The sequence below is a fragment of the Rhodnius prolixus genome, unplaced genomic scaffold (assembly GCF_049639745.1).
Source record: "Rhodnius prolixus isolate KJV_2025 unplaced genomic scaffold, Rpr scaffold_5, whole genome shotgun sequence".
NCBI classification, from domain to species: Eukaryota; Metazoa; Arthropoda; class Insecta; order Hemiptera; family Reduviidae; genus Rhodnius; species Rhodnius prolixus.
Window position 1 is genome coordinate 34247288 of NW_027411624.1, and position 18777 is coordinate 34266064.

An 18777-nucleotide genomic window follows, 5' to 3' on the forward strand; every position below is an offset into this window, starting at 1 on the left:
AACATCCGCTTTTTTCCCCCCTATTTTTATTGATAGTATGCCTTGCGATATTTCCTTATCCATTATCAATTAAACCAGTTTCCTATCTATGGTCAATGATGAAGCAACATAAGGAAAACGGCAACTTAAATTCCAGGTAAACAAACTGCATGGAAATTCTTTTAAATAAAAATATTTTTTCTATTTTGAAAGCAGCGGCAAATTCTGCTGTATGCCAAAACAAAAAAAATGTACGAATACTGTTTGATGTAGTTTTAAAAGGAGTGTAAATTCATCAAAGTTAGTTGTGATACAAACAATTCTACAAGTCGGATACAGAAATAGAAGTGTATTTCCAGATAAAAGAAATATTCGCACTAATAACCTTAGATCTACAGTACTAGATAAATCGTGGACATTTCTCACTTTATCACTAAAAAGCCTATTTCTGAAAGAGTTTCAGTAGAGGGAAAAAGTAAATTCAGAACTAGTTATAGATAAAGTAAAAATTGTAACATTTTAAAATTTGAAATTTAAAATTTTAAGATATAAAGATTGTATCTCGAAAAACCCTAAAATACTCAGCTTATCATGGAAATTTATTATCTTCTACAACAAATAACAAAAGAAAATTTAGAGGGAAAAATCTGCACAGTAAATATAAAAACAAAAAACCAATTGTGATGATGCACACTGCAGCTGAATATCAGCATTATTTTCACCGATCCCAAATAAATCATTCTAAATCGTATACTTGTCTGAAAGTACAGAATTGTGTTATTTCTGTGTTTAAAGATGTAATTATTTATACTAGCCTGTACAGACTTAGTGTCTGTATTTATATATTTTTTTCTTTTACATACAGCATAATATTTATTTTAAAGACTTAATATTTTACCGAAACTCACGGACCAACATTTTATGGAAGATCGGACCCTCCCCTTTTTGACCCATTAAATAGATAGTTAAATGTATTTGTCTTTAGGCAAACTTCAGTTAACTGATGGCTAAGCCATATGACGTCTTAGATTCTTTTGTGAGCATTAAGTTCACACTAAATTTTATAAATATCAGATTGAAGAAAATTTTTCACATATTAATAGAATCAACTTCACCACAGCAAATCATTTGCTTCTCAGCAGACAGCAGACATTCACAAGAAATTGATCAAATCATTTAATTGAGAATAATATTGAGTTATTACTTTTTTGAAGTGCCAATAATATTTTATGAGAGCCATAAAAAAGAGGAGAAATTAGTTCAACAGATAATTTAATTACCCATGAAGCCTTACGTTACTTATATACCTTATTCCATGAATTTGAAGGGTTACTGAGTCCAGAGAATAAATCTCCCAGGGTTCTAGTTCTGTTTGCGTGAAAATGAAGCAATTTTTATTGATATTAGCATTTCTTCTAACAACATTTTTGGGTTTGTATAATTATATTTTATTTAGAAATAATAGTTTTTATTTTTACTATCTCTAACTTACGGCGAATTGCGATTGTCCGCGTATCATAAGAACTTATTCTCTCACTGGTTAGTGCAATGTATTCCCACGTAGTGATTCCGGATTATCCAATCCAGATTGGTATCCTTACATAGTTTAAATACGCCAAAGAAGAGACTGGTACATGTTTAGTTTGAAACGAAAAAAAAGAAGTTATTTTTACGAAAATACGATAGTTTGATAAAAATAAAATGAAAATATAATTCTTTCTTAGCAGCACGAGTGGGTGGCGCAGGGAAATGCCCAATTCACATTTGCTCTGTGTTAGACTACGACCCTGTTTGTGCCAGAGACATCGTCAGTAAAAAAAACAGACCATTTGGAAATGAGTGTGAATTTGATAGAGCCAATTGTGAATCAAAAAAACCAGGTAAGTGTGAAGTTGAAGTAAATGTTAAATATAGAATATATTACTTGAAAAAAGAAAGTGCATTCACTAATTATTACTGCAGTCATGAAAATTAAAAACTTTTCAGTCAAATTTTTTTAGTCATTTAAAATAAAAACAGTGATACGTAACCAACAGTTAAAATCCGATAAACAAATATAATCAAAGAAATGTAATATTTTATATTATATCTACAAAAAGGATACACACTCTTATAAATACATAAATCAAAATTAAAACATCAAAATTTGATAAATTGTTAGCACCAGATAGTAGTTGCAAACGTTTACCTAAATGTTTGATTAATTCAATTACGCACAAGAAACTGTAAAAACTATTAATTTAATGTATAAATTTCGTACACAAATTTCTTTTCTTAAACCTCCTTAACAAAAACTTACAGATTAAAAAGTTAGGTGTAAGGGTTGATTAAAAAGATACACAAATCAGCCAGTACTTAACATTTCATAAATACTTACGATTATGTCCTTCTCTTATAAAACCACTCTTTTTAGCAGGGTATTTTTACCAGTTACATCATTTCTTGACTTTTACGTGTTTTAATCGTTGTATTCACACATATTTTTTTTTACTAGTAATAATGCATAATCATTTATTTTAATCGTAATATTACAATATTTAATAAATGACTAAAACTTACTTCGGTAGTTTTAAATGATTTATTTATTAGCATGTTACACTGAAACGAACACATACTTCCCAAAATTCGTAATTAATACTATTTTAACCGCTTAAGAAATTAACTTAGTCTTCTATTGGATCCAGATTGTGTTATTCTGTTACAACGCCAGTATTTTTCTATACTTTTTAGCGGGTAAAATACATCTGCCGCTCAAAAGCAGTAGAGCTGGGCTCTATTAGTAAATCTGAAACTTTATTGTTTTTATTTTATGCCATTCTGACTATTTAATATTTTCTCGTATACAGCTTACTTGAATTTAATAAAAAAAAAATTAATTTTCTAATAACCTAATAGTTATTAGGTGAATAACTATTTATTTTTGTTGTAGTGTATGAGATAGCTTCCAGAGGTCTGTGTACGAAGAAATTATAAAGTTTTCTGGGCAGTTTCACAGAACTGATTACACTAATATATAAGTAAATTAGCAAAAGTATATGTGTATTATTTCTTGTCACCCCATTTTTGTATTAGCAATTTATTGTAGTACCTTTCAATAAATAAAAATTTTATTTGTAATATTAATGTATTTTACATATAATACATTATATAATAATATAACAATGTATGTAATATCCTATAATAATAATTATACAAATAGTGGTTCCTGTAACGGGATTATACTGTCTGGGGAATAGCAGTGCACTGAAAAAAGCTCTGACCCCAAAACTTCAGATGTTGACGAGCCTTAAATAAAAATAATTCACCGTTAATGCTTAAAGCTCATATGTATTTTTTCTTTGACAATTTAATTATTGAACTTTTCATAAATACCTACTTAATGTTGTGGCTTCATTGAAATTTTATTGGCAACCATTCCTTATAGACATAAAGTGCAAGATGTAAACCGTGATATAAACACTCCTATTTTAATTAAAATATATTCACAATTTTTATTAATCTTTTATTGTCTTTTTTTATACTGTAACAAATACATCTCTGTAAAAAGCTTTCTCACATATTAGTTGTAGCTATGACCAATTCGATATGTTTCAAGTATATAGTTAAATGACTTGAAAAAAAACAAACACTTTGCAATGTTTTCTCCATCGCACTTTTTTCTTACCTAATAAGTAAAAGTAAGAATAAAGAAAGTACAAATTATTATTAGATTTCATTATAAGAAACGCTACGGGGCTTGCTAAAGCTAACGGCGGCATTTGTTATTGTTTTTTGCCCTCACAGTTCACTCAAGGGAAGTTAATCTTTTGAGATAAACTGAGAAGATTAAATATATTCAAGATTACCCAAACTAAACCAAATAAGTAGAACAAAAGGTAAAAATTTAAATTCTATCGGGAAATGAAAAAAATCTTGATCTTTAAATACCTTCTTATCCATGGAATTTCAGTTCATTTAAGTTATCCCCACCTCGATTAACAGCATACTTGAACATATATATAAATGTCCTTTCCATAGTTCGATCTTTGTCATACTACTACTATTATCTGCGATCAAGTAACTGGCAAGATGAAACTCCGTTTTTCTGCCTTGAGCGTTACTATCGTCGCTTTAATCAGTAAGTACAATTATTCTATTAAACTGAACACTGAAGCACGAAGCACTGAAAAAAGCTTCTAGTGCCAATGGCCTCAGATTTTGATGCACCTTAACAAAATAAATAAATAGATCAATAATAATATTAAAAGAATAATTTTATCTACTTTTCAGTGACAGTTTACATGTTTGATTTTGGTGAAGCGCAATGCAATATTGTATGCACAGCTATTTACAAGCCTGTGTGTGGTTGGGGGCAATTTTCAGGCGTGTTAAGAACTTTTGGGAATATTTGTGAACTGAATAGAGAGAATAAATGCGGCACTTGGGAAAGTAAGTTGTCCTTTTTTGAACACTTTTAAACGATACAACCATTTATTACAATAAAGCGTAAGGTATCTCCATGAAGTATCAGGTAATGATAAGATACTGGCAGATTTTGAATCAGAGTTCCAAACAAGATGAATTTTTGGTAAGAAGTTATGTAAATATTGATAAAATAAAATAAATTCATAATATAACAGTTTTCCAAAGATAATTAATTACCACGCAAAACAAGAAATGTTGATTAGATACCTTTTTTAATAATTATTTATTCTCTTCGATCTATTAGAAGTTGTTTACGTTTTGTAATCCGATTTTTGTTTGCTAATTGCAGGGTGGATATATATAGGCAATGGTACCTGTTAGATGATTGTCAGCTGATTTAATACTGCAATATGATATCTATGTATGATAATATAGCATAAATCTAACAATCTAGCTAATTAAATTTTTTAAGGAGATATGTAGAAAATTTTTATATAATTTCAACTCTTAGCAACTACTTTTGTAACAATTACGCTAACTTAATTACAAAATATAATCTATAACTCGACTAAATCTTTTTATTTTGTAAGCCTTTTTCCAACAATATATTTTTAGTTGTCATTTAACATGATTCCTTTTACTTTCTTGTACGGTACTCGACCTCCATTCCTTCTTACACACTATAGTAAGCTTTCAACGGAAAGATCTGTTTTGAATCCTTTTGAGCCCGATGCAAGTGTATCATTCGTTTTTCCCAAGAAATCTTAATATACTTTTCAACGTATCTCCTTCGACGACTCAGTAGATTGGCTAAGTAGATTTCCAATGTTTTCATCCCATCCGAATAAAATGTATTGTATAGTGGTCATGAGTGTGTAACGCTAGCTAGTGGGTGATCCCAGTACGAGTTGCGAGTGTAACACCACTTTTAATTATTATTTAAGTTTAACTCAGTAGCGCCCTGCCTCTTATGCCAGTAGGTCAAAGACGATATTATGCACTTCTTAATTCAATGCCGTTTCTTGTTTTAAGGTACAAGTTCCTAGTAGAATAAATTAACGTTCCCCTATCTTAAACAGTCATAAAGAAAAAAAAAAATCTATCAGGAATCAAAAGCCAGCAACAGTCGAAGTAGTTTTACTTTTATGCTATTATTGCGTTAAAAATAAGAAGTTTTCTTTTAAGTAATTAAGAATATTGTATTTTTGTAACTTTTCTATTTTATTTAATTTCAGTATTATTAAATCATGCTTGCTTATACTTATCCCTTTTATGCAATTCTGTTTTCTATTAAAAAGAAACTAGGCAAGAAAAAATCTTTTTGTGTGTTTCATTAACTTGTTTCTACTGTTTTCATTTTGGGTTCACTATTATAGAATAGCAACTTTATTTTAAAATGAACAGAAAAGATAATTCTAAGTGATACTATAAATATATGTATCGGTCAAACTCCTTGCTACAAATTATATTTATAAGCAAGAAATAAATAAATAAAACTACTTTTTTTTTTTTAGAAAATGTTAATTATTATTTTTTAGACGATCTGCCGCCGCTAAGCAAATAGGCGGTCGAGTATGTTTTAGAAACCTGTTTTAGATCTAATTAGACGAACGAATAGAGGCGCCACACAGAGTATTGTTTGAGTCGATCCAAGTTTTGACCTGGATTTTATTTAAGGTCTAAATATGAGAAATTTTTGTGAAGTAAATTAGCTCCTCCTTCGCACGTACGCAATCGATAGTCGAAAGTAAAGCCTGGCAGTAAAAAAGGCATTACTAGATTATATATTAACAAAGTATGAAAAATACTTCATATGGAATCGATCACTTGCTCGTTTGATGTAAATTTCTTTTTGCGCGACCCAAATTTCCCATTTTGGTAACAGGAAGGAATCACTTAGTGTTAACTAAGGCGAATAAAGTGGCTAATTATGCTTTACGTTCCCAACTAATGCGCTTTCGCCTATATGATTGCTGTTTTAATGACTGGAGCATTGTCCTGCTCTTCAAGAGCTCTTCCTTGTACGCAAACAGCAAATTTTATTTACTATTCTCTGAGAAAGTACTGACAGTTTTTCACGCGATTTGTCCAATTAAAATGGTATAAATTAAATAAAATGCTACCTGGCAATGATAAAATCCTGTACCTGACACATTTTCCTCATTTTCTTGGAACTTCATTTCTCCTCAGACTAAATTATCCCTACTTTGACGTACAGTGAACATAAACGTATAAATGACCTTCGTAACGTTTGATACTGCATCATTTTGTCTGAGACCAAATAACAGTGACAATGAAACTTAGTACTTCGCTCTTCAGCATCACTCTCGTTGCAGCATTCTGTAAGTAAAAACAAATTATTTCAACACAGTTAATAATTAAACAAACAGAAAAGTCTATAGAGGATTTTTTTAAGTATATAGATTGTCACATTTTGTTTGAAACACAAAATGTAAATTATTAAATATCAACATACGTATGGGCGCCAAGACAGCTGAGTGTTAAAAGGCGAGGGCCATTAAGCTAAGATGTATTGTGGTTCAATTCCCGGATTTTAATTAATGATTAATATAAAGAGTAAAGTGTTTGCTAGAACGCCTCCGTCCACGACACCTAACTTGAATTTGACGTAAAGCCAGCCTGATAAAATACGCATTACTTTACTATAAATAAGAAAATAAATAAAAAAAATCATTATTTCTTAATAGAGGAATTTACATAAATTTAACTTACTCTGAAGCTGACGCGCTTTAACAAAAAATAAATAAATAGATGATAATAATAATTAAAGAATTACTTAAATCTACTTTTCAGTGACTGTTTACATGTTTGATTTTGGAAACGCACAATGCGATGGTGTGTGCACAGCTGATTACACTCCTGTGTGTGGAAAAAGACGAAGTTCAGGAGAGTTAAGAACTTTTGGTAATAGTTGTGCACTGACCAGAGAGAATCAATGCAGTTCAGGGGAAAGTAAGTAGTTAAGTTTATGTATGTACCTATTTCGACTAAAACATGTCAAATGTTACCGTGAAAATAATTGTTGATAAATGTTTCATCTTTTTCTTTACTAATAAATACATATTACAATCACACTTAAATGTGTATTTTTGCCTAAAGTTTCTTTTTTCTATACACAATTGTAATCTATAAGATTGATTGTAGTTGATGTTTTTCTAAATTTTACAACCTTTTTTTTTTGCAGAGTGGGTTCTGTTACGTCAAGGCAAATGTTAAATAATTAACTTCAATAATCACTGACAATGAAAAAAACATAATATGAACATGAAAAAAATTTTTATTCCAAGTAATTAAATCCATGTATTCGAATAAGTATGGATAAAACTTTATAATTTACCTAAGACAAGCTCTTTTTTCAATTAAAAGCAATTAATTAATCTGTCTACTTATTTACGTTCCAATTTTTAAGTGTACCACTTGAACATACGTATATTTCTAGTCTATTTTTAATCTGCTGATCTGTTCAGTTGAGTTGTTTACTACTAATTGCTTACTCATGCGGAGACCTCGAAGTTCATATTTTGTTTTGTAGGAAATTTTTACAGTTCACACAGAGGTAAGTTCGCGTGTAACGATAGACAGATGGGAAGCTAGCAGTGCACTGAAAAATGCTTCAACCACCCTCAGATTATGGTGCATCTTTATAAATTATGTATGTATATAAACAAAAATAACAGATTTTCTTCTACAACTGAGTTTTGCTGAAAATGCTAAGCAGTAAAAGGACCTGGAGCCATGACTGCAGGCCATATCACATATAGCGTCCGCTTTCAAACCAGGAAAGTATAATTTAAATTTTTCGTTAGACCTGGGACTCCCAGAAATCCCCTTAAATAATCTTTCCGAGAAAAGTATTCAAGAAAAAATGTGGATCGCTTGGTTCAGTGAACACAGCTGGATCCTTTTTATAAAAAAGAATACAAACAAAATAGCAGGTTCTGTAAAAATCTCAACTCTCTAAAATTATATTCAATTTTGAAATTTTTGCAATGCTTTAAAATTATTTAGTTACTGAGTTAGTAAATTAAACTGAATCAGCACTTTAGAGGTTTGTCTGTCATAGTACTCTCGAGAACCCCCCCAAAAATAATTGTTTGGAGTGTTATCGATTTAAAAAAAAATCGGAAACATACAATAATTTAAACAAATTATAGTAGAAGCAAATGTACGCCCAAGCATATCATAATAATAACACTGTTTCTAAATTTATGAATAAAAGTGAAATTGTACTGGTACCAATTAATAAACATAGATGTAACCATTGTTTTAAATAAAAGTGACATTAAGATGGTGTAGATTGTATCCTATTTATAATAGTTGTAATTTTATACCCATAATTCTCTTATTACCTGTGTTGATCTATTACTGTGCTTCATCTTGTTGATCAACAATTCTCTGAATCAGCTCAAGGTAAATCTCACTGTCAACTGAAGGCCACAAATATCAGTGAAAAATTTTTCAGAATTTTCGCAATCAATCACGACAGTACCAAGTTTAATTTATCCAAGGTCTGACCGCTCGATATTGTAATGAGATAGTAATAATTAATAATAATAATAGTAATGGTAATTAATCGCCTATTACTTTCAAGAGGGCACAACGTCCATTTTGAGTCGCCCAGAGAATTACCGGTTTGAGATTCTGCATGCAGAATTTAAAAACAAATGTCACTCACCGCAAACCATTTTCTAAAAAAGTAGCAAAAACTACTATTCTATTCAATAAAATTTCACTTTCGTCAACCTATTTACTGCAAATTTAGGAATTTTACTTACAGATCTAATTATTGGATGTTCTCTGGTCGTAGCACGCATGTTTATTGTTTGAAACCTCTCATGTAGGAACTAGGAGGAAATCGATGATAGCACGATTGGTCAGCTGAATCTCAAAAGCAAAGAGAAGATTGTTAGTAGAAGATAAAAATTAGTTTGCTGGGAGATTTGGAAAATGACATTCTACCTACTCTTACCGGTTATAACAACCTAGATAAGCTGGATACCGATCAGGAGGTCCTCTAACTCTAACAATATTTACAAATTGCGAAAAAGCGTTACATACGATATTCGGAAGCAAAATACCGTAGAGATAGCTGGAAAACCTTTTTCAATGAAATTAAGGTTTAATACTTCATACTATTTATATAAGCATAATACGAGTACACATTAAAGAAGGTGAGACCCGAGTACTAAAAAGCTACCAACACTAAATGTAGTAATAATCGTCGCGTTTTTATAGGCCGAAAAAGATATGGTTAAGTCCGACATTGTTCCTAATCGAATGACAAATAAACAAAGTTTTTGCCAGTGATAATCACAGTCATAAAATGATTTGCTTAAATTATTGCTAAAAGTTAAAAGAAAATCTTATGATCGAAATAATAGGCACAGCGTTTTCTTTTATTTTTTCGTGCTTAGACCATGTCCTAAAAATCACTTTTTGGGTTTTCAAAATGGATATTTCCGAGGAAGACTCGATTTTGAAACAATTTTAGGATGATCGTAATACTTTCTTTCTATAATATTTTAATTTTATTTTTAAACTCTAAAGAGAAAATAATAATAATAACAATAATGTCAAGTACTTCAATAAATATAACATAAATTGAATATAGCCAACTGGAGCTTATGTTTTTAAAAGAGTTTTATAATGATCGAACTGTTAAAATGAGTTGAGGCAGACTTTAATATTTAAGACAATTTAATGCAAACATTAAAAATCAAGGCCAAACCAGAATGGAATCCGACTAGACGATTCAAATAATATCTTCTAAATGCAATATAGATACAACCTATCTAAATTTGTTTTATTTAGTGTCAGACGATTTCAGAGTATTTTAAAGCAACAAATTTCGAGGTCAAATGTCTGGAAAGACCAAATCATAGAAAGTTCCAGTATTTATAAATAAATATACATATTTCTGAGTCAGTTCAAATTAAGAATTGAGGTCGCTATCAATTCTCAGACACTTTGGAGGGAAACACAGTTGACTTTTAAAACATTTACCATGAATTACTCCCCACTTGAGTTGAACACAGTTTTTTTTTGTATATATTGCTGGGAAACATTAGTTTTTAGATGCAGTTTCATATTTTATTTCATCTAAAGAGATTGACTAAAATGAAATTTAACAGTCCAGTATTTACATTGTGTATTATTACTATGTTTTGTAAGTATTCATTGTTTTGTCTTTTAAAAATTAACTAATTTATTGTTATCTAAGAATTTCATTGCATTCTAAAAACTCTACATATGTATAAAAGTGCATATTGTAAAACTTACAAATCATATTAAACAACAATAACACAGTAGTTTTCGGCGCTAATGACCTCGGCAGTCGATTCCCCCCAAAACAGCAGTTTTATTTAAGGTTCTGGTTTAAATCTACCAATTATAAGTACACTTTATTACAAGCATGGTTCCAGATTTTTGATGAAATGACCCCTAGGCGTATGACCAATTCAAGGAACATTTTCAAGTGAAAGATATTTTCCAGACAAAATCTTTCGTTTCTAGAGAAACGATTTTTGAAAGAATTATTAATTGCAAAGAAAATTGAATTTATTTCGACTATCCGAACAAAAAATTAGGTAAACAGTGTTTTAGAACTTACCAACCTCTATTTAGATGGAACCATAAGGTGGCTTTTTTAGCTGGTTGTGATCAAACGATCACGTCTGACTTTATTGTACTTAGCTAAAATGCGCACAGTCTGTTTTAGTAGTAAAATATCGCTTTGCACCAACACGCAAGGCCGCGCAAGTAAGTTAAAATCCTTGTAATAGTAGATTTGAATTGTACGCTTCTCCCTCTTACTGAAAAAAAAATTCAATTAGTTATAAATTAATTGAAACTCAAAATTGTATTATAAATTTAATTATTAGCTGTTGTTTGAATTTAAATTATGTATCATTTAAATCATATTTTTTTAAGTGAAACTTGAGGAATGCATACCATTCATTTATTCACTAGATCTTCCCTAAATCTTCTAGAAAGAAATCTTTTTTAAAAATAAGCTAAGGTCTCAAGCACACATAGATTGCAACAAACAAAAAAAATTATGCTACCAATTTTTGAATTTTCAGATGCACTATGTCTAGTCAAACTAGCTGAAGGACAACAGCAATGCAATATTCCCTGTACTGGTGAATATAATCCAGTTTGTGGGCAACAAAATGATTTTTTCAGAATCTTTTCTAACAGATGTAGACTTGAAAGAGAGAACTTTTGTGGAGCAAATCCACGTAAGTATAAGCTATATGAATTGTAAGCTAATGATCTATATTGCTGGGAAACTAGAATTTTAGAGTAACTTCGTGACTGATTCCAATTAATAATTGGGAACCTAAGTAAAACCTAACCATAGTTTTAATTACATCTTATTAATTAAACACAAATTGATAGAAATATTAATCGTGAAAATAGGCAACTTTGAGAAATTCAACCATTCTACTTAATCCAATATTCTCAAATTTGATTTATATGGTTCCTAATTAAATGCAGAGAATAATGTTAGATCAAAAATTGCCAGAGAAAGCCTTTTTTTACAAATTAATTGATATCCTACAACAGGAACTTCGTGGAAGTTAAAAGATTTTTGTACATGATATCTAGCCCTTAGAATTTTTATTCCCCTTCTAGGAGCTTATTACAGTTCACTTCTGGAGATAAACAATGCCTGTAAGTGAGTTATACTGTCCAATGTACACTGAAAAAAATGAAGGTACCAATGACCTCAGATGTTAAATTAAATTTCTGTTTTAAAAAAAGAAGCATTTGTAGTTAATTCATAATGACAAATTTATAATTAATTCATAATTAGAATTGTGGGATCACATGGAATACGTATTTTAACAAGAGCACAGACAAATTGTAGAAAAGACAGTTTATAATTAGCGACAGTTTATAAATAACTGAAAAAATCCTGATATTAAAAAGTGACTTTAAAATAAATAAATAAAATTAAATTATTATCGAAAGATGTCGAAAAGAATGGATATATGTACGAGTATATTATTTTATTTTTTATTTTTTGAAATGGATGAATTACTTTTATAACGCTTGGTTTAACGCACTGTTGAAATACAAATTGAGATTTAACATTACTTTATCATCATAATTGGACTAATATCGTCTTCATTCAAGGTTCATTTTTATATTTTTATTTTATTTTATACAAGAACCCACAAACAAACAAAAATTGTTGCTTACTCAAATTATTAAGAATTCTTATTTTTGTGCATATTTTACTACATCCAAAGTTCACTTAAAAATTTGCCATAATTTTTTGATTATAAGCATCTGTAACAAGTTACCTTAGCACTTAAACAAGTAATAACGATTAATTTTCTTGTTTTTTTTTACAGGTTGGAATTTCGTGAGAGTTGGCCAGTGCCCTTAAACGGATATGCCGAAATTTTCAGATCAGGAGTTACTTTTCTATTTTTATATATTAATTATTTAAAATTAAAAGAATAAACCATTTTCTATTCATAAATAATTGTTTATTACCCATTAATTCTGTAAACTCACTCTTTGTATCATATCATTTACTTTATCAAATCTTTCACCTAGAAATTTTCAAAGTTTTGTTAGCACATCGATTCTCATTTATAAAACCGTAGTATGATAGGATAACAAATGTGAGAGTTAGTTACGTGTCTTTTTGAGTTTGAGCTATAGTTTACCTGGGAGTATCCGCTAACCAATGCTGGCATACGACTACTTCTTATCCTGAAGCTAATGAAGTGAATGACATACTCTCGATATTTCTGGGCAGGAATACCTGTAGAGTCGCCAATATTCTTAAAGGTTGCGGCTAATCCACTTCTTTTTCTAAGAACATTAGATAAGAAATTAGTAATTTTTGCAATATTCTAACAATGAATCACATTTAAAATAAAAACCTACTTCTAAATTCGATTTTCCTGACTGTTTGAATTGTAAAACTTAGTAATATACTAAGTTTGAAAAATCTAAACAAAAACGTTCCGTTTACAGAAATATAATTATTAATGTTCAATCTTAGCAGAATGCACTAGCTAAGGCCGTATGCAATACTCACATTGCACCTTGAAGAAACGAACTCATATAGGATAAAAATAAAAACAAAAATCCTAGAAATACATACGGAAATAATGTTTCGTCCTTGAAGACAAATTAAGTTCTTTACCCTTTTCATCAATGACAAATAAAACATAATATACTAATATAGAATATAACATAACTGGTTTTCCTGAGTGATCAATGTCATGGGATATACCCTGATTCATCGAATCACTAAAATAATAATAATATGGGAACTACGTACTCTCGATGTAATCTTAGACTGAATTAGTCTAAATAATATTTTGGAAAGTAAGTATCAAGTTAGTAAATAATCGCTTAACAATATCTAACGCCCACCAAAAAATTGACATAATTTTAGCACTTTCTTATTCCTAGCGTAAGAAGTTAACTTGGTGCTTGTAGACGTCCTCTTTACGGATAAACAAGCTGTGTTTAAAAAATGGTTTTTTCAGCTAACGGAGCATTTTCTCTTTATTTTTGTATAAGTAATTTAATTTTATATCAAAGAAAAAATGAAGACAAAAAGATTCAATAATGTAATAAATATTAAATAAGCCAATCTAAGAAAATTTCTTTTAACTAGAACTCGAAACATTTCAAAATAAATTGCAAGAAAAGTGCAGGATATATTAAATAACAATGGTTTGCAGTAATTCACCATTTAAGGGGAATTTTTTTTCTCATTAGAACAAGGGAATTCCTAAAGATAATGTAGCAATGACCTTAAATGGTCAGTTGCAACGATTAGAATGCGAAAAGAAGTTTTTAAAGAAAATAAACTGAAGATTTTTTTTTTTTTTTTTAAATAAATATTTTCATTGTAATCATACAATTTTTAGAAATTTCGGGCGCCAGTGAATGAGAATAGATGTTTTTAACGTGGAATAAAAATAAGTAAACATCAATGACTTCGTTATGTACAATGAATTGAAAAAAATAAAATAAAATAGAGCCATCTTTGAGAATACATCACACAAGTATTTAAAAAATTGAGTCCAAGCAACGCGATCGTAATCAGTTAAATTTGAACTGTCGATTAACTTTGTTTAGTGTGAAATTTAGTTTTTACTTTCACTTGTGGAAGCCGGATCTCCTATTACTATTGTATACAATTTTTTCAATTTTGTTTTCACCATATCCGATATACCTAAAGCATTCTCACAATACTAATTAATTCTTCTAAACGTTATACTCAATATACAAACTAAAAAATAAATAATGTTGCTATTAACACTCTCACAACTTTCTATATATATATATATATATATATATATATATATATATATATATATATATATATATATATAAAATTGCATACGAACAATCCAAAATCGCCATAAGGCACAGTCGCATTTTCGATTATTGGATTTCGACCTTACTACACTCTAGAATCAAAAGCAACAATAAAAGCATCACCACAGAACACTAACTTTGATTTTTGGGTGCCTTTTTATTATTGTTATATTAATTAATTAAATTAAATAATCAGCCTTTTTCCAGGAAAAATTAAAACATTATTATTTGATATTAAGAAAAACTATTGCCTGAAGAAAACAATACATTTGTCGAAACGTTGGCAAAAGACGAAGTTGTATTTCTTTTTTTGTTCTGGACCGATTGAATCCTTAAATATATACCATTTTTTACGGTCAGTAAAAGTGAACACAAATTCATATTATTATTTGATATACTCAATTTGGAAAAATTTAACCCAGTCATAATATTTATTTCTTTTTGTAAGCAGCAATACCAAATTTGATAGAAATGTGTTTCTTAAACCTAAGCAGGAAGCAAATTTGTAGATTCTATTTATTTTAGGCTAAAGCAATAATTTTCTTTTACAATTCTAGCAAAAACAAAAGCATAACAAACTACATAAAGAGATTATAGTACATCCTCAATCCTTGACTTTTGATCACTGCCGCGGCCTAGGCCCTAGAGTATGCTAATACAAATATTATTTACTTTCTTTTTAATACATGGCTATTAATAATAGATAAAAGATGTTTACTACATCTATAATTCCTCTTTCCAAGCTTTTTCTATTTATTAATAATTCTTAGTCACTTCTATTTCAAAGTGGATTTTAGCCTCACAATCAAAAGCAATTCAAATATTAATGTTACGCTTGTTGCAACTGTTTAAATTATCTGATTTGAGTCATCTTATCAATCACTACTTTTAAGAAAAAATATTTGAATAAGTGTGCATTGCTCGTCAAGGATAAGGGACATCAAAGTAGATTGATGTGCATCAAAAACAGGATTAAGTGCCACTCCGATCACAATACAACTGCTGCGAAACGCAACAATTTTTTGATCTCACGGGAAAAAGCTATTAGTGGCTGATTCGTTCCGAACATAGCTTAGTATCAAATGGAATTCATATAATGATTGCAGCCTACATTCAGAATGAGATACATCCAAATAAAAACAAAAGGCTGTCTCTAGAAACAACAAAAAGGTTCAATCGGAATTGTGAGCTTTTTGCTATGAAAGACGTAAAAGAAAAGTAAAAATTATAAAATTACAAATTGAAATAAGATCTAGTGCATATACGAGTATTCTGATCTCTCCCTCTCCACAAATAGTTAAGAATAAAAAAAAAAGATTAACAAGGTCAGATGCCATAATCGGAGGAAAGAATTAAATTAATTATTCATTTTATGATAGGATTTAGTAAGCAAAAAAGATTTTTGTCCATCCCTACTACTTATCTGTCCAGAGATTTACGGCAAGCATTTAGTATTCGTATCCCCACTTATTCAATCGTTGCTTAAATACAGCCACTAAAATTCACACATCAGTTTAGCTCTTTAGTGGTCAACAATTATTCGTTTAATACAAGATAAAATGACACAGAATTTTCACACATTTACCGGATTAGAATTAGTCCTTGTAAGCGTAATAGGTAAGCGTATATGTTTAATATAATATTATTTAGGTGTTTGTAATAAATCTGCACATATTAATGTCGCCAAGATTTAAAATATAACTCAACAAAAAAAGAGTGAATATCGTTTAAAAGGGCTGTGGAGCTTAAACTGGATTCCATTTTCTCTTCCTAGGAGCTTTTTACAGCTCACTGTCCGGTGATGGACAATGTTGTCTATAACGAGAGTATACTTCCTAGAAGCCGGCAGTGCACTAGAGAAAAAAAATCGTTTAGATAAGAGTCATCTCTTACCACTAGATATCCGAAAATATAATAGAATTAATAGAACATAATACAAAACTTAAGTTACAAAAGTGATTGCCATTTGGATAATTCGGGCATCATGGAAGTGATAAAATGCCATTATTGTAGTCTGCCATTTCTGCAAGCAAAGCTTTGAAATCTTAGATTCTTAGACAGTTAACTTACAATCTTCCAATTTATGTGGAGCCCACTTACTATCTTTAATAATTAAAACTTGTTCTCGGACAGCCATCGTCTTCAGAATAGCGATGAATTCAGCTGAATAGATAAATGCTTCCCCTTATAGTTTAATTAATAAAGTGAAAAAGTTCATTAGTAAAAATGTAATAAATAAAAAAGTAATAAACGCTACATTTTAGAGATCAGCTTTAAGGCTTTTGATACATATTGCCTAGAAAACTATTTTTTAGTACATTATTTTATATTTGATTTTCGAAGAAGTTCTTGTAAATAAAAAACTAGATGTATAGTTAAATTGAGAAACAAGACAAGCACATCCTAAACAAGGGCAAAGAACTTTTGAAAATACACACATATATGTATATTAAGGAGCATCAACATATGAGGTTGTTTGTGCCCGGAGCTTATACCAGTCTACTGCCGCCCTCCAGACAGTGTTCTCCTGTTATAGTCAACACTGTCGACAGAGAGCTGTGAGAAGCTCCTAGTAAGAGAAAACCTAAGGGCCAGTAGCTGGAATCGAACCCGTGATCTCCGCGTTAGTATCCAGTATTTGCTAACCACTCAGCTTATCACTTCCCTGAAAATTATTATTAAATTTAATTTAATAATAGTTGAAGTAAAATTCTGCACCAAACTGATGAATCATTTTATCATAGTTGAAAATCCAAAACCGGTTATAAAAAGAGAAAAAACATGCGTGCTGCGACAAATAAAAATCAGTGATATGGACAAAGAATACTTGTTCTTACCAATAAATTATTTAGTGAGAATGGCTAACGTTGCAAACATTCGATATAGATTTAAAGCAGCTTTTGCATTTTGGCATAGCCAATAGAATGTTACCAACAATTTTTTTTTTTTTAAGCAGTATTTACCATTGTTGGATTGGTTGAATGTCAACAACGCCCAAGCCAAAACCAGGGACCGCAGCAATTTCCCCAACAGCAGCAACCACAGCAACAACAACCCCAACAGCAGCAACCACAGCAACAACAACCACAGCAGCAACAGCAACCACCACAACCACAGCAATGCCAAGTTTTTTGTACAAGCGAATACAATCCCGTTTGTGCAAACCGAAATGAAGAGACACGATCTTTTAACAACAGATGCTTGCTGAGAAGAGAAAACCAATGCGGTAGCCCACCAGGTATTACTCCAATCATAAGTTGATCTCATTAAATTCTACTTTTATTCTCGAAGATCAAGTAAATTTATGTAATTTTTTCTGATTGTTAACATGTGTAGATAAATGATTCAAAAGGATTTCAGTTAATGAAAAATTACCCAAATTATATTTGTATAGATATATCGAAAGAATTTTCACCTGTATAATATTTATTTACATTTTGTTGCAGAATGGAATTTCGTAAGACTTGGAATCTGTGCTCCTATCTTGCAGACATAAGTGAAGTGAAATTACCAGAATTGTAATAAATTAAGATTTATAATATATAATTCACACTCTTAGAGAAGACATTGCTAAATAACTTCAGAGCGTTTCATGGACTTCTCTAGTGAAGCAAATAATTGAAAAGTACGCGCCTCTATTAAAACAAATTAACACTAATACTTGGCTGTGACTAGAGGTTGCAAAAGATATTAATTTTCGTAGATTCTTGCGAAATAAGATTGTAAATCTAACTATTTTTTTCTTGTTAAAATTTTTATTTCATATTTGAATTCTAGTAAATTTAATTTTTAGTTGTAAATAAATAACAAGATTTACATATTTCGTTTTTTTAGAAAAGAAAATCATTTTTACCTAATAATTTTGTTTACAAATCCTCAAGAGTTAGGCCGCAGAAATGCATTCATACAAAACAATGTTCATACCGACATGTGAGGTTGCAAGAGGAACACTTCTCTTTGTTGTTTATTTTTTCAGAAATTAATATTATGGTTAATCTCTACAATAGCCCATGG

General features: G+C 30.0%; 5 protein-coding genes and 1 long non-coding RNA gene across 13 annotated transcripts; 5 read left to right on the forward strand and 1 right to left on the reverse strand.

Annotated features, from left to right (window-relative positions):
- The first annotated feature begins 1249 nt into the window (after positions 1-1249).
- Positions 1250-3046, forward strand: LOC141458549 (vasotab-like). 2 transcript variants are annotated; one of them, XM_074136684.1, is made up of 3 exons: positions 1250-1410; positions 1707-1859; positions 2909-3046. In XM_074136684.1, the coding sequence occupies exons 1-3, from the start codon at positions 1362-1364 to the stop codon at positions 2950-2952; spliced, it is 246 nt and encodes an 81-aa protein (XP_073992785.1). In that variant the 5' UTR covers positions 1250-1361; the 3' UTR covers positions 2953-3046. The 2 variants fall into 2 exon arrangements, with proteins under 2 accessions (XP_073992785.1, XP_073992784.1); XM_074136683.1 differs by having other exon boundaries at positions 1251-1410; positions 1704-1859.
- On the reverse strand, positions 2037-18768 carry LOC141458554 (uncharacterized). Of its 5 annotated transcripts, none has more exons than XR_012461048.1 (6): positions 18617-18768; positions 13089-13236; positions 11019-11216; positions 6530-6723; positions 3907-5453; positions 2037-3499 (listed from the first exon to the last, which is right to left on the reverse strand). It is a non-coding gene; the product is annotated as an uncharacterized lncRNA (long non-coding RNA). The 5 variants fall into 5 exon arrangements; XR_012461047.1 differs by having other exon boundaries at positions 2037-3643; XR_012461051.1 differs by having other exon boundaries at positions 2037-3264; positions 3356-5453.
- On the forward strand, positions 3977-4875 carry LOC141458552 (vasotab-like). Its single transcript, XM_074136686.1, has 3 exons — positions 3977-4096; positions 4249-4407; positions 4733-4875. Exons 1-3 carry the CDS (start codon positions 4048-4050, stop codon positions 4762-4764), a joined length of 240 nt encoding a protein of 79 aa, XP_073992787.1. The 5' UTR covers positions 3977-4047; the 3' UTR covers positions 4765-4875.
- On the forward strand, positions 6586-7781 carry LOC141458550 (turripeptide OL11-like). Its single transcript, XM_074136685.1, has 3 exons — positions 6586-6725; positions 7198-7356; positions 7589-7781. Exons 1-3 carry the CDS (start codon positions 6677-6679, stop codon positions 7618-7620), a joined length of 240 nt encoding a protein of 79 aa, XP_073992786.1. The 5' UTR covers positions 6586-6676; the 3' UTR covers positions 7621-7781.
- Positions 10349-12901, forward strand: LOC141458547 (U-Kazal-Dg21.2-like). Of its 2 annotated transcripts, none has more exons than XM_074136679.1 (3): positions 10349-10570; positions 11487-11645; positions 12768-12901. In XM_074136679.1, exons 1-3 carry the CDS (start codon positions 10480-10482, stop codon positions 12800-12802), a joined length of 285 nt encoding a protein of 94 aa, XP_073992780.1. In that variant the 5' UTR covers positions 10349-10479; the 3' UTR covers positions 12803-12901. The 2 variants fall into 2 exon arrangements, with proteins under 2 accessions (XP_073992780.1, XP_073992781.1); XM_074136680.1 differs by lacking the exon at positions 10349-10570 and adding an exon at positions 11024-11163.
- On the forward strand, positions 16208-18583 carry LOC141458546 (uncharacterized). 2 transcript variants are annotated; one of them, XM_074136677.1, is made up of 3 exons: positions 16208-16380; positions 17717-18001; positions 18210-18583. In XM_074136677.1, the coding sequence occupies exons 1-3, from the start codon at positions 16323-16325 to the stop codon at positions 18257-18259; spliced, it is 393 nt and encodes a 130-aa protein (XP_073992778.1). In that variant the 5' UTR covers positions 16208-16322; the 3' UTR covers positions 18260-18583. The 2 variants fall into 2 exon arrangements, with proteins under 2 accessions (XP_073992778.1, XP_073992779.1); XM_074136678.1 differs by having other exon boundaries at positions 16216-16380; positions 17720-18001.
- Positions 18769-18777: the final 9 nt, after the last annotated feature.

What these genes read in the sequence shown, in the direction of transcription:
- LOC141458546 (XM_074136677.1), top strand. Translation starts at nt 16,323, where the DNA reads ATGACACAGAATTTTCACACATTTACCGGATTAGAATTAGTCCTTGTA. An exon ending in AGTCCTTGTAAGCGTAATAG is followed by an intron (nt 16,381 to 17,716) that starts GTAAGCGTATAT and finishes TTTTTTTTTAAG; the next exon opens with CAGTATTTACCATTGTTGGA. An exon ending in CCAATGCGGTAGCCCACCAG is followed by an intron (nt 18,002 to 18,209) that starts GTATTACTCCAA and finishes ATTTTGTTGCAG; the next exon opens with AATGGAATTTCGTAAGACTT.
- LOC141458552 (XM_074136686.1), top strand. Translation starts at nt 4,048, where the DNA reads ATGAAACTCCGTTTTTCTGCCTTGAGCGTTACTATCGTCGCTTTAATC. An exon ending in TACTATCGTCGCTTTAATCA is followed by an intron (nt 4,097 to 4,248) that starts GTAAGTACAATT and finishes TCTACTTTTCAG; the next exon opens with TGACAGTTTACATGTTTGAT. An exon ending in TAAATGCGGCACTTGGGAAA is followed by an intron (nt 4,408 to 4,732) that starts GTAAGTTGTCCT and finishes TGCTAATTGCAG; the next exon opens with GGTGGATATATATAGGCAAT.
- LOC141458547 (XM_074136679.1), top strand. Translation starts at nt 10,480, where the DNA reads ATGCAGTTTCATATTTTATTTCATCTAAAGAGATTGACTAAAATGAAA. An exon ending in GTGTATTATTACTATGTTTT is followed by an intron (nt 10,571 to 11,486) that starts GTAAGTATTCAT and finishes TTGAATTTTCAG; the next exon opens with ATGCACTATGTCTAGTCAAA. An exon ending in CTTTTGTGGAGCAAATCCAC is followed by an intron (nt 11,646 to 12,767) that starts GTAAGTATAAGC and finishes TTTTTTTTACAG; the next exon opens with GTTGGAATTTCGTGAGAGTT.
- LOC141458550 (XM_074136685.1), top strand. Translation starts at nt 6,677, where the DNA reads ATGAAACTTAGTACTTCGCTCTTCAGCATCACTCTCGTTGCAGCATTC. An exon ending in CACTCTCGTTGCAGCATTCT is followed by an intron (nt 6,726 to 7,197) that starts GTAAGTAAAAAC and finishes TCTACTTTTCAG; the next exon opens with TGACTGTTTACATGTTTGAT. An exon ending in TCAATGCAGTTCAGGGGAAA is followed by an intron (nt 7,357 to 7,588) that starts GTAAGTAGTTAA and finishes TTTTTTTTGCAG; the next exon opens with AGTGGGTTCTGTTACGTCAA.
- LOC141458549 (XM_074136683.1), top strand. Translation starts at nt 1,362, where the DNA reads ATGAAGCAATTTTTATTGATATTAGCATTTCTTCTAACAACATTTTTG. An exon ending in TCTTCTAACAACATTTTTGG is followed by an intron (nt 1,411 to 1,703) that starts GTTTGTATAATT and finishes ATTCTTTCTTAG; the next exon opens with CAGCACGAGTGGGTGGCGCA. An exon ending in TTGTGAATCAAAAAAACCAG is followed by an intron (nt 1,860 to 2,908) that starts GTAAGTGTGAAG and finishes TTTTTGTTGTAG; the next exon opens with TGTATGAGATAGCTTCCAGA.